The sequence below is a fragment of the Canis lupus genome, chromosome 27 (genome assembly GCF_011100685.1).
Source record: "Canis lupus familiaris isolate Mischka breed German Shepherd chromosome 27, alternate assembly UU_Cfam_GSD_1.0, whole genome shotgun sequence".
Lineage (NCBI taxonomy): Eukaryota > Metazoa > Chordata > Mammalia > Carnivora > Canidae > Canis > Canis lupus.
Genome location: NC_049248.1, coordinates 39,508,127 through 39,520,521, shown reverse-complemented (window position 1 = coordinate 39,520,521; position 12,395 = coordinate 39,508,127). Strand labels below are relative to the sequence as shown.

Sequence of the window (12,395 nt, the reverse complement as noted above, 5' to 3'; positions counted from 1 at the left end):
GCTAATAAAGCTGAACATCTTATCTATTCACCACTTGTATTTTTTTCTTTTTTTCCTGTGAAATGTCTGTTTTGTCTTTGGTCATTTTTCTTTTAGGCTCTTTTTCTCTTGATTTTTAAGAATTCTTTATTCTGGATACTGATTATTTTCTCTCAATTTGTGTCTTTGCTTTTTTTCTCTCTGTGAAGTCTCAGTGAACAGAAATTCTTAATTTTTAATATATTCAATTTATTGATTTTTTTTTAAAGGATAGCACTTCTAAAAATATGATTTGTTAAAAAAACGTTTCCTTCTCTGAGCTAATAGTCTTCTGTATTTTCTTCTAAGTTTTTATGTTTTACTTTTCACGGTTAAATCTTTATATATGCTGAAGGTAGAATTCCAGTTTCATATCTTTTCATATGAATATTTCAATCGTTTCAGTCTTTTTATTGAATATCTATGCTTTTCCCATGGATCTGCAGTGCCACCATTTTTCTATGTCAAGTTTGCACTGATCTCTTTTTTAATCCCTGTTTTCCAATTGATCTGTTGCTTATCCCTATGCCTTTTCCATACTATCTTTAATTGCTAAAGCATTAAAAGTCTTGATATTTGGCATTGGGCTTGTTTTCTTACCTTATTATTTTTCAGGAGTGTCTTGGGTATTCTTAGACTTTTGCTTATCAGTGTAAATTTTGGAATCATCTTGTCAAATTCTTTGAAAAATTATGTTGGGAATATGATTATAATTGCTTTGGATTTATAGCTCAGTTTGGAGAGAATTATATTGCTATGTCTCTGACTTATTATAGATCATGAATGTGCTATATATCTCCGCTTAAGTCTTCTTTAATGTTTGTGAGGACAGGCTTCAAATTTTCTGTGTATGAGTCTTACGTATCTTTTGTTAGATTTATTTCTGTTTTTTATTGCTTATCTCAAGTAAAGCAGCCAGCTTGCAAACTTTCATTATTTCTAAGTGTCTCTAGATTGTTTTGAGTTATTTTAGGTAGATGATTATATCATCCGAGAATGTCAGTTTTATTCCTTCCTTTCCAGTCTTTTTGGCTATATTTCTTTTTTTTTTTTTTTTTTTTTTTTTTTTTTTTTTTATTGGTGTTCAATTTACTAACATACAGAATAACACCCAGTGCCCGTCACCCATTCACTCCCACCCCCCGCCCTCCTCCCCTTCTACCACCCCTAGTTCGTTTCCCAGAGTTAGCAGTCTTTATGTTCTGTCTCCCTTTCTGATATTTCCCACACATTTCTTCTCCCTTCCCTTATTTTCCCTTTCACTATTATTTATATTCCCCAAATGAATGAGAACATATAATGTTTGTCCTTCTCCGACTGACTTACTTCACTCAGCATAATACCCTCCAGTTCCATCCACGTTGAAGCAAATGGTGGGTATTTGTCATTTCTAATAGCTGAGTAATATTCCATTGTATACATAAACCACATCTTCTTTATCCATTCATCTTTCGTTGGACACCGAGGCTCCTTCCACAGTTTGGCTATCGTGGCCATTGCTGCTAGAAACATCGGGGTGCAGGTGTCCCAGCGTTTCATTGCATTTGTATCTTTGGGGTAAATCCCCAACAGTGCAATTGCTGGGTCGTAGGGCAGGTATATTTTTAACTGTTTGAGGAACCTCCACACAGTTTTCCACAGTGGCTGCACCAGTTCACATTCCCACCAACAGTGTAAGAGGGTTCCCTTTTTTCCACATCCTCTCCAACATTTGTTGTTTCCTGCCTTGTTAATTTTCCCCATTCTCACTGGTGTGAGGTGGTATCTCATTGTGGTTTTGATTTGTATTTCCCTGATGGCAAGTGATGCAGAGCATTTTCTCATGTGCATGTTGGCCATGTCTATGTCTTCTTCTGTGAGATTTCTGTTCATGTCTTTTGCCCATTTCATGATTGGATTGTTTGTTTCTTTGGTGTTGAGTTTAATAAGTTCTTTATAGATCTTGGAAACTAGCCCTTTATCTGATATGTCATTTGCAAATATCTTCTCCCATTCTGTAGGTTGTCTTTGAGTTTTGTTGACTGTATCCTTTGCTGTGCAAAAGCTTCTTATCTTGATGAAGTCCCAATAGTTCATTTTTGCTTTTGTTTCTTTTGCCTTCGTGGATGTATCTTGCAAGAAGTTACTATGGCCGAGTTCAAAAAGGGTGTTGCCTGTGTTCTTCTCTAGGATTTTGATGGAATCTTGTCTCACATTTAGATCTTTCATCCATTTTGAGTTTATCTTTGTGTATGGTGAAAGAGAGTGGTCTAGTTTCATTCTTCTGCATGTGGATGTCCAATTTTCCCAGCACCATTTATTGAAGAGACTGTCTTTCTTCCAATGGATAGTCTTTCCTCCTTTATTGAATATTAGTTGCCCATAAAGTTCAGGGTCCACTTCTGGATTCTCTATTCTGTTCCACTGATCTATGTGTCTGTTTTTGTGCCAGTACCACACTGTCTTGATGACCACAGCTTTGTAGTACAACCTGAAATCTGGCATTGTGATGCCCCCAGATATGGTTTTCTTTTTTAAAATTCCTCTGGCTATTCGGGGTCTTTTCTGATTCCACACAAATCTTAAAATAATTTGTTCTAACTCTCTGAAGAAAGTCCATGGTATTTTGATAGGGATTGCATTAAACGTGTATATTGCCCTGGGTAACATTGACATTTTCACAATATTAATTCTGCCAATCCATGAGCATGGAATATTTTTCCATCTCTTTGTGTCTTCCTCAATTTCTTTCAGAAGTGTTCTATAGTTTTGAGGGTATAGATCCTTTACATCTTTGGTGAGGTTTATTCCTAGGTATCTTATGCTTTTGGGTGCAATTGTAAATGGGATTGACTCCTTAATTTCTCTTTCTTCAGTCTCATTGTTAGTGTATAGAAATGCCACTGACTTCTGGGCATTGATTTTGTATCCTGCCACGCTACCGAATTGCTGTATGAGTTCTAGCAATCTTGGGGTGGAGACTTTTGGGTTTTCTATGTAGAGTATCATGTCATCGGCGAAGAGGGAGAGTTTGACTTCTTCTTTGCCAATTTGAATGCCTTTAATGTCTTTTTGTTGTCTGATTGCTGAGGCTAGGACTTCCAGTACTATGTTGAATAGCAGTGGTGAGAGTGGACATCCCTGTCTTGTTCCTGATCTTAGGGGAAAGGCTCCCAGTGCTTCCCCATTGAGAATGATATTTGCTGTGGGCTTTTCATAGATGGCTTTTAAGATGTCGAGGAATGTTCCCTCTATCCCTACACTCTGAAGAGTTTTGATCAGGAATGGATGCTGTATTTTGTCAAATGCTTTCTCTGCATCCAATGAGAGGATCATATGGTTCTTGGTTTTTCTCTTGCTGATATGATGAATCACATTGATTGTTTTACGGGTGTTGAACCAGCCTTGTGTCCCAGGGATAAATCCTACTTGGTCATGGTGAATAATTTTCTTAATGTACTGTTGGATCCTATTGGCCAGTATCTTGTTGAGAATTTTTGCATCCATGTTCATCAGGGATATTGGTCTGTAATTCTCCTTTTTGGCGGGGTCTTTGTCTGGCTTTGGAATTAAGGTGATGCTGGCTTCATAGAACGAATTTGGAAGTACTCCATCTCTTTCTATCTTTCCAAACAGCTTTAGGAGAATAGGTATGATTTCTTCTTTAAACGTTTGATAAAATTCTCCTGGGAAGCCATCTGGCCCTGGACTCTTGTGTCTTGGGAGGTTTTTGATGACTGCTTCAATTTCCTCCCTGGTTATTGGCCTGTTCAGGTTTTCTATTTCTTCCTGTTCCAGTTTTGGTAGTTTGTGGCTTTCCAGGAATGCGTCCATTTCTTCTAGATTGCCTAATTTATTGGCGTATAGCTGTTCATAATATGTTTTTAAAATCGTTTGTATTTCCTTGGTGTTGGTAGTGATCTCTCCTTTCTCATTCATGATTTTATTAATTTGAGTCTTCTCTCTCTTCTTTTTAATAAGGCTGGCTAATGGTTTATCTATCTTATTAATTCTTTCAAAGAACCAACTCCTGGTTCTGTTGATCTGTTCCACAGTTCTTCTGGTCTCGATTTCGTTGAGTTCTGCTCGAATCTTTATTAGCTCCCTTCTTCTCTTGGGTGTAGGATCTATTTGCTGTTTTTTCTCTAGCTCCTTTATGTGTAAGGTTAGCTTTTGTATTTGAGTTCTTTCCAGTTTTTGAATGGATGCTTGTATTGCGATGTATTTCCCCCTTAGGACAGCTTTCGCTGCATCCCAAAGATTTTGAACGGTTGTATCTTCATTCTCATTAGTTTCCATGAATCTTTTTAATTCTTCCTTAATTTCCTGGTTGACCCTTTTATCTTTTAGCAGGATGGTCCTTAACCTCCATGTGTTTGAGGTCCTTCCAAACTTCTTGTTGTGATTTAGTTCTAATTTCAAGGCATTATGGTCCGAGAATATGCAGGGGACAATCCCAATCTTTTGGTATCGGTTCAGACCCGATTTGTGACCCAATATGTGGTCTATTCTGGAGAAAGTTCCATGTGCGCTTGAGAAGAATGTGTATTCAGTTGAGTTTGGATGTAAAGTTCTGTAGATATCTGTGAAATCCATCTGGTCCAGTGTATCATTTAAAGCTCTCGTTTCTTTGGAGATGTTTTGCTTAGAAGACCTATCGAGTATAGAAAGAGCTAGATTGAAGTCACCAAGTATAAGTGTATTATTATCTAAGTATTTCTTCACTTTGGTTAATAATTGATTTATATATTTGGCAGCTCCCACATTCGGAGCATATATATTGAGGATTGTTAAGTCCTCTTGTTGAATAGATCCTTTAAGTATGATATAGTGTCCCTCTTCATCTCTCACTACAGTCTTTGGGGTAAATTTTAGTTTATCTGATATAAGGATGGCTACCCCTGCTTTCTTTTGAGGACCATTCGAATGGTAAATGGTTCTCCAACCTTTTATTTTCAGGCTGTAGGTGTCCTTCTGTCTAAAATGAGTCTCTTGTAGACAGCAAATAGATGGGTCCTGCTTTTTTATCCAGTCTGAAACCCTGCGCCTTTTGATGGGGTCATTAAGCCCGTTCACATTCAGAGTTACTATTGAGAGATATGAGTTTAGTGTCATCATGATATCTATTCAGTCTTTGTTTTTGTGGACTGTTCCACTGAACTTCTTCTTAAAGGGGAATTTTAAGAGGCCCCCTTAAAATTTCTTGCAGAGCTGGTTTGGAGGTCACATATTCTTTTAGTTGCTGCCTGTCTTGGAAGCTCTTTATCTCTCCTTCCATTTTGAATGAGAGCCTTGCTGGATAAAGTATTCTTGGGTGCATGTTCTTCTCATTTAGGACCCTGAATATATCCTGCCAGCCCTTTCTGGCCTGCCAGGTCTCTGTGGAGAGGTCTGCTGTTACCCTAATACTCCTCCCCATAAAAGTCAGGGATTTCTTGTCTCTTGCTGCTTTAAGGATCTTCTCCTTATCTTTGGAATTTGCAAGCTTCACAATTAAATGTCGAGGTGTTGAACGGTTTTTATTGATTTTAGGGGGGGATCTCTCTATTTCCTGGATCTGAATGCCTGTTTCCCTTCCCAGATTAGGAAAGTTTTCAGCTAGAATTTGTTCAAATACATATTCTGGCCCTCTGTCCCTTTCGGCGCCCTCGGGAACCCCAATTAAACGTAGGTTTTTCTTCCTCAGGCTGTCGTTTATTTCCCTTAATCTATCTTCATGGTCTTTTAATTGTTTGTCTCTTTTTTCCTCAGTTTCCCTCTTTGCTGTCAACTTGTCTTCTAGGTCACTCACTCGTTCTTCCACCTCGTTAACCCTCGTCGTTAGGACTTCTAGTTTGGATTGCATCTCATTCAATTGGTTTTTAATTTCTGCCTGATTAGCTCTAAATTCTGCAGTCATGAAGTCTCTTGAGTCCTTTATACTTTTTTCTAGAGCCACCAGTAGCTGTATAATAGTGCTTCTGAATTGGCTTTCTGACATTGAATTGTAATCCAGATTTTGTAACTCTGTGGGAGAGAGGACTGTTTCTGATTCTTTCTTTTGAGGTGAGGTTTTCCTTCTAGTCATTTTGCTCAGTGCAGAGTGGCCAAAAGCAAGTTGTATTGGGAAAAAGAGAAAAAGAGAGGAGAGAAAGAAGGAAAGAAAAGAGAAAGAGAAAAAAAAAGGGAAGAAAAAGAAAAAAAAACGAAAAAAAAAAAAAAAGAAAAAGAGAAAGAAAAAGAAAGGAGAAAAAAAGGGGGTGGGGGAAGGAAACAAATCAAAAAGCAAAACAAAACAAAAACAAAAACAAAAACAAAAACAAACAAACAAAAAAGAACCACCGGGGAGTATCTTCTGATTCTGTGTTCTTTAAGTCCCTTGGCTTCTCCTGGAAGTTGTCAGTCTAGCTGGTGTTCTGGGGGAGGGGCCTGTTGTGCTGATTTTCAGGTGTTAGCAGTTGGGGGAGCTGCTGTGCACCTGCCTGGTGCAGGGCTCGGTGGGGGTTGTTTACCCCGTGAGGCCGCAGGAGGAACAGCCCCAGTGGCGGGGCAGCTCTGGAAACCTGGATTCAGCTCCGGCAGGAACTCCGTCTGCAGGGCCTGGAGGCTCCGGGGCGGGGCCGCTGCTCTGCTCAGCTGGGGCAGGAGCGTCCTTGCTGTCCTGGGCCCTCCCGGCCTCTGCCTGTCCGGGGGGAGGCCGGATCCTGGGCTGTGTCCCGGCGCCCTGTGCTCCGGAGCCTGCGCTGGTGGATTCGCGCTCCCGGGCCGCGCAACCCCCTCCGCGGAGCTGCCGCCCGAGCCCCTCCGAGCTGCTCCTGGAACCGCGCAGCCCCCTCCGCACGGAGCCTCTTCTTCTGCCCGAGCCCCTCCGAGCTGCTCCCGGGGCCCCGCAGCCCCCTCCGCGGAGCCGCCGCCCGAGCCCCTTCAGCTGCTCCGGGTCCCGCCGGGTCCCGCCGTGCGCGCTGCAGCCCTTAGGGAGCTCGGCGCACTCTCCTGGGCGCGCAGGTGCCTGTCAGTGTCCCCGGGAACCCGAGGGCATCCTCGCCCTCCTGGGTCCTGCTCCACCTCCCTGCGAGCCCCTTTCCGCCCGGGAAGGTCGGTGCAGCTCCTGCTCCTCCGGGACGGGGCTCTCCTGTCCTGGGGACACTCGCCCCGGCCTCGGCCCGGCTCCTCGCGGGGCCCCTCCCCCTCGGAGGCCTTGTTCCTTTATTTCTTTTTCCCCGTCTTCCTACCTTGATAGATGCGCGAACTCTTCTCACTGTAGCATTCCAGCTGGTCTCTCTTTGAATCTCAGCCCGAATTCATAGATTTTCAGGATAATTTGAAGGTTTTCTAGGTAGTTTGGTGGAGACAGGTGATTTGGAGACCCTACTCCTCCGCCATCTTGCTCCTCCCTTGGCTATATTTCTTTCTTTGTGAAACTACATTAGTCAGGACCTCTAGCACAATACTGACAGAAAAGCAGTAATAGTGGACATTCTTGTTCCTTGCTTTAAAGGAACATTACTTAACATCTCACCATCACTAATTAATGCCTTTCGTAGCTTTAAGTAAATAAAAAAAGATGGGAAACACACCTTTAATTGGGAACTTAATCCCCTTCTGGGATTTTCAGAAACAAATTATGAAGTTCTAGTTTAACAATTGAATTTTATTAACTTTAATATTTTTATTTTTAATTTTTAATTAATTAATTTATTTTTTAACTTTAATATTTTTAAATTGCAGATTTGCTGTTGCTGAGTCAGATTGTAATTTAGCAATTGCCTTGAATAGAAGTTATACGAAGGCTTACACAAGACGAGGTGCTGCTCGATTTGCATTGCAAAAATTAGAAGATGCCAAAAAAGGTATTAATATTTTCCAAGTCCTTATTATCTAAAAAATTCTTTAACAGTTTAACAGATGTTATACAAAGAATCATAGATACTAGACAATCACCATTACTACCTTAAGAGCTTTGTGTATTTGAATAAGGCTCATTTTTGCTATATAAAAATATCTTGATACTTTGTGACAGAATGCGTTATTTGCCACCAGTCAGACTTCCGTTCAAATTCTCATTCCACCATGTATTTAGCTGTGTGACCAAAGGGAAAGTTATGGATCTCCTATGATTTTCAGTTTCTTACCTGTAAAATAAGGATTAAAACATCTTGTTGGATCTTTTGAGGCAGAGGCACTGCACATAAAGTTTTTAACACATTTTTCTTTGTAAATTCTAAGCCTTTTATTATTCCATAAAATAGATTTATATACTATAAATTACAAAATCTGAATAAAGTTGATAACCTGATAGGATTCTGCTACTTCTTGGGTTTATGACATGCAACTTAACGATAGCAAGTATCCTTCCTGGGGCTGGTGGGTGAAGGTGATTGGTCACGGATTCTGTAGGGTTTTGCTTGTCCTGGGGGAGAACAGAGATACTATTGATTAGCAGTTCTTACTCTGAATTTTTCTGTAAAACACTTGCCTCTTTGTCACATGTAGCAAATGATTATTGTTTTATAGAATTTTTTTAATACCCTATCTTTCAAATATTTATCTTCTAAATTTACTTAGATTATGAAAAAGTATTAGAACTGGAACCAAATAACTTTGAAGCAACGAATGAACTCAGGAAAATTAATCAGGTAAATCACAGTTACTTAAATAAAGTGCATTACTTACCTTTATTTGACGAAGTAGAGGTTTTTGTGTAGTCTTTGTACTATAGATGACTTAATAGAGACTTTTTCTAATTTTAATTCTTTGTACCGTATAGTTTTACTAAACAGATTTGCAAGCTAGAGGAAGTAGAATGGTATTTAAAGATCCTTAGGAGTCCTCTTAAAAAGTCGTCTGAGGGGCACCTGGCTGGCTCAGTCAGTAGCACATGCAACTCTTGATCCTGGGGTTGTAAGTTTGAGCCCCACATTGAGGTAGAGATTACTTAAAATAATATCTTAAAAAAAAGTCATCTGAGGTCTGTGAACTGCTGCTGCTTTATATTTTCCCAGATGATAGAATTATTTCTCTTTATCCCACTAAGTTTTCTTTTTTGGCTAGTGCTTTGATTTCTGTACTAAACTTTCATATATTTCTTTGATTTTGTAATTTTTAAGTTGCTCCATCCTTAATGTTTTAGAAAAAACTGCTAATTTTTAACAGTGAGAAAATAGTTATAATTTAGCTATAAAATTTGCTGTTAAATGATACTGTACAGTTACATATTCCTTTCATTTTGCTGTTGAGTCAGTTACAATCATTTTGCCATCCATTGAAACTGAGAAAAAAATGACAATGACTGGGAAAAATGTGCTTTTAAATATTGCCATGATTTATTGCAGTAAAATCTGACAAATCTATCAGCTTGCTTATAATTAGGAATTGTTATATATTTTTGTATTTTTGTATTTGGTTAAATAATGACTATGCTAAATTTGAGAAATTTGGTGATGTGGTCTTAATTATCTGTTTATTTTTGAAAATAGTTACCTGAATAGTGCCTGGCCTGTGTAGAAATTCAATCAATATTTCTTGAATAAATAAATGAACAACTACCACTAGTGGATATGATTTATTTTATTTGGAATAAGATGTATATTAGATTCACTATTTTGTTTTTTAACTTGAATTAGACTTTGAATTAGAGTAAAAACTATTATTTCAATATTAATTTGAACTGACAAATTCTAATACACCTGAGTAATTTAGTTTTTTAAAGTTAAATATATATGCATCTTGCGTTACTTGTTTTATTTTAGCTAACTACTGTGTCTCCTAGGCTTTAACATCCAAAGAAAATTTATATCCAAAGGAAGCTGATACAATGATTAAATCAACTGAAAGAGAGGAAAAGCAAATTGAAGAGCAACAGAATAAGCAGCAAGCCATTTCAGAGAAAGATCTGGTAAATCAGAGGGATTTCAAGCTATACATGTTTTGTTGAGTTTACTCTTCATTTCTTGTATCCTGTTTCTATCTTCTGTAATATTAAAATTCTTCAGTAGGCACTGAAAGTTATACTAAAAACCTCCGGAGCTTACTAATTCAAAATTTGAGTAATTGGTGACTTAACACATAATTTAAAAAAATAACATAGTTTAGGGAGCAAATTACTTTTGAGTATTTTAACATATTTACATGTAGGTGGTTATACATTTAACACAGAGATAAGTTACAGTTCATTTTGATAGAGAATTTTTTTCCATTCACACTGGACTATTTCTGATCAAAATTCCTTTAGAAATCCCAAGTCAAGATTCAGTTTAACATATTTTTAGCTTTTCTTGGACCCACAGAAGATTTTTTTTTGGAATGACATTAATTGTGATAAACCTGACTGATTATAAATGTTAGAGTGAAATCTGGTATACACATTCCAGTATGGTTTAATTTATCCTATTTTAGCCCTGTTGATGTTAACCAAAGAATGAGCTGTACAATTCTGGTACTCTGTTCTTTCCCAAAAATTATTTGAGTTATGAAATTCTATTGTACAGCTTCCATTATAACTAAAGAGTATAATATTTGGGTCTGTATTTATTGAGTGTGTTTTTAAATTTAGGGCTTTGTATAATAATTAGTAGAAAAATGGTTAATAGTGCAAAGTAGTATAGAGGTATACCTTTTTTTTTCTTTCTTTTTTTTTTTTTTTTTTTAGTACTGAAAAGAGAATAATGCCATTATAAAAAAACAACCTAAACAGATTCTAGAACATGTATCATGGACTAGATTATTAACATTAAAATATATTTTAGTTACTGATATAATATTGATGGGTATTCTTGTAGTGTTTACTTAAGATTTGAATTCAGCTAATTTTTTGTATATATTTTTTTTCTTTTTTACACTTCTCTCCAAAATGATAGGGGAATGGATTTTTCAAAGAGGGAAAATATGAAAGAGCAATTGAATGCTATACTCGAGGGATAGCAGCAGATGGCACTAATGCCCTTCTTCCAGCTAACAGAGCAATGGCCTATCTAAAGATTCAGAAGTAAGTCTCCGTTATAGTTAATGTTTTTTAGGATGAAAATGAAATTTACCATAAGTTGGCATATTAGATAAATAATAAATTAAAATATAATTTATTTACTCTTGAGCATTAAATTTAAACGAAGAACTGAGTATCATCAGCACATATTTAGTAAATGTTTGCTCTTGTTATTATTTTTCCACTTGTAATAGTATGGCATTACACAATTTAACATTTCTTTAATAGTTTTATGAGTGATTTAAAAATTATTTTCAAGTTCTTATCTGGCAGTATTTTATATATGCATATCCATACATACATAACAAAAGAGAGTTATTGCCATTGAGATCAGCTGGTTGATTATATATACAGCTAAAACTTGGTCCTGTGATACTAATCAGCTGTTTCTGGCTGCACTCTTAGGGGTTCTAAGTTGGACAATCAGCAGGGTAATATCTGATGGCAGAAACTGTCTCACAGTTCTTTATATCTGTTGTAATAATATTTTATATACTAGTGACAGGATTTAAGAAAAAAAAACCTGTAATTATTTAAAATAGGGATTCTGAACTTTTTTTGGTGCCATTGACCCATTTGGCTGATGGGGAACCTTTCTCAATAATATATTTGAATGCATAATTATACATTTGAAATTACAAATGTAAAATATTACAGTTTGCACACTATATCTAGTGGTATATATACTTCATTGACACAACAAAATGAGAAACTACATTTAAAATAGAGGCTGATTTAAAGCTAAATTTGTTTTGAAGACATAATATGAAAATTTCTTTTTTTCTTTTTTTTTTCATAATATGAAAATTTAAATTTGGGCTGATCCATGACATCTTCCACCTGGTGATGAACCAATAAGTGTGGATAGGAAATAAAAAGGTAACACAGATGATTGTGTTACCAATGTGATAGCATATGACTTTACTTTTTGGTATCTGAATGACTAGAAGGGGTAGAGTTAGTTGTTTATGGTTGGACAGTTAGGTCCTAGGAGCATTTATAGACAGGGATACTGTGATCATATACAAATAACAGGTTTAATTACTACTGTAATATTTTGAGATGTCTGTAATAGTTGTAATGTGATATGAAAGTATCTATGATATTTATTGGGGCAAAGTCATAGCTACTACTTTTGGTACTGTGGTTTGTTGTCTACAGTTATAATTGAAAGAAGAGCTAAATCCTATTTAAAAGTTAGTGAAAATAAGGATGTAATATTTTTCCCATCCAACTTTTCAGATCTCTCAAAGGACTTCAGGTTAGGAATTCCTGTCATAGAAGTAAATTTTGTCTGTATATTTATCCTCACTTAAACTAACAGACACAATTAGCGATATATTCTGTTGGTTAGGGTAAGTGAGATGAAAGGTTGAATGTTCTAGTACAGATTTAAAGGCACAATAGTAGAAAAGTTAATGTAACTTCTGGAAAAGGC

General features: G+C 36.9%; 1 protein-coding gene across 1 annotated transcript in view; it reads left to right on the top strand.

The window, feature by feature from the left end:
• The window catches only part of RPAP3 (RNA polymerase II associated protein 3), a 47,983-nt gene that overhangs the window by 18,706 nt on the left and 16,882 nt on the right, over positions 1-12,395 (top strand). Inside the window, exons 6-9 of the mRNA XM_038577453.1 lie at positions 7,705-7,826; positions 8,542-8,612; positions 9,746-9,871; positions 10,833-10,960. Coding sequence (XP_038433381.1) covers positions 7,705-7,826; positions 8,542-8,612; positions 9,746-9,871; positions 10,833-10,960 — 447 coding nt within the window. The remainder of the gene's footprint in view (positions 1-7,704; positions 7,827-8,541; positions 8,613-9,745; positions 9,872-10,832; positions 10,961-12,395) is intronic.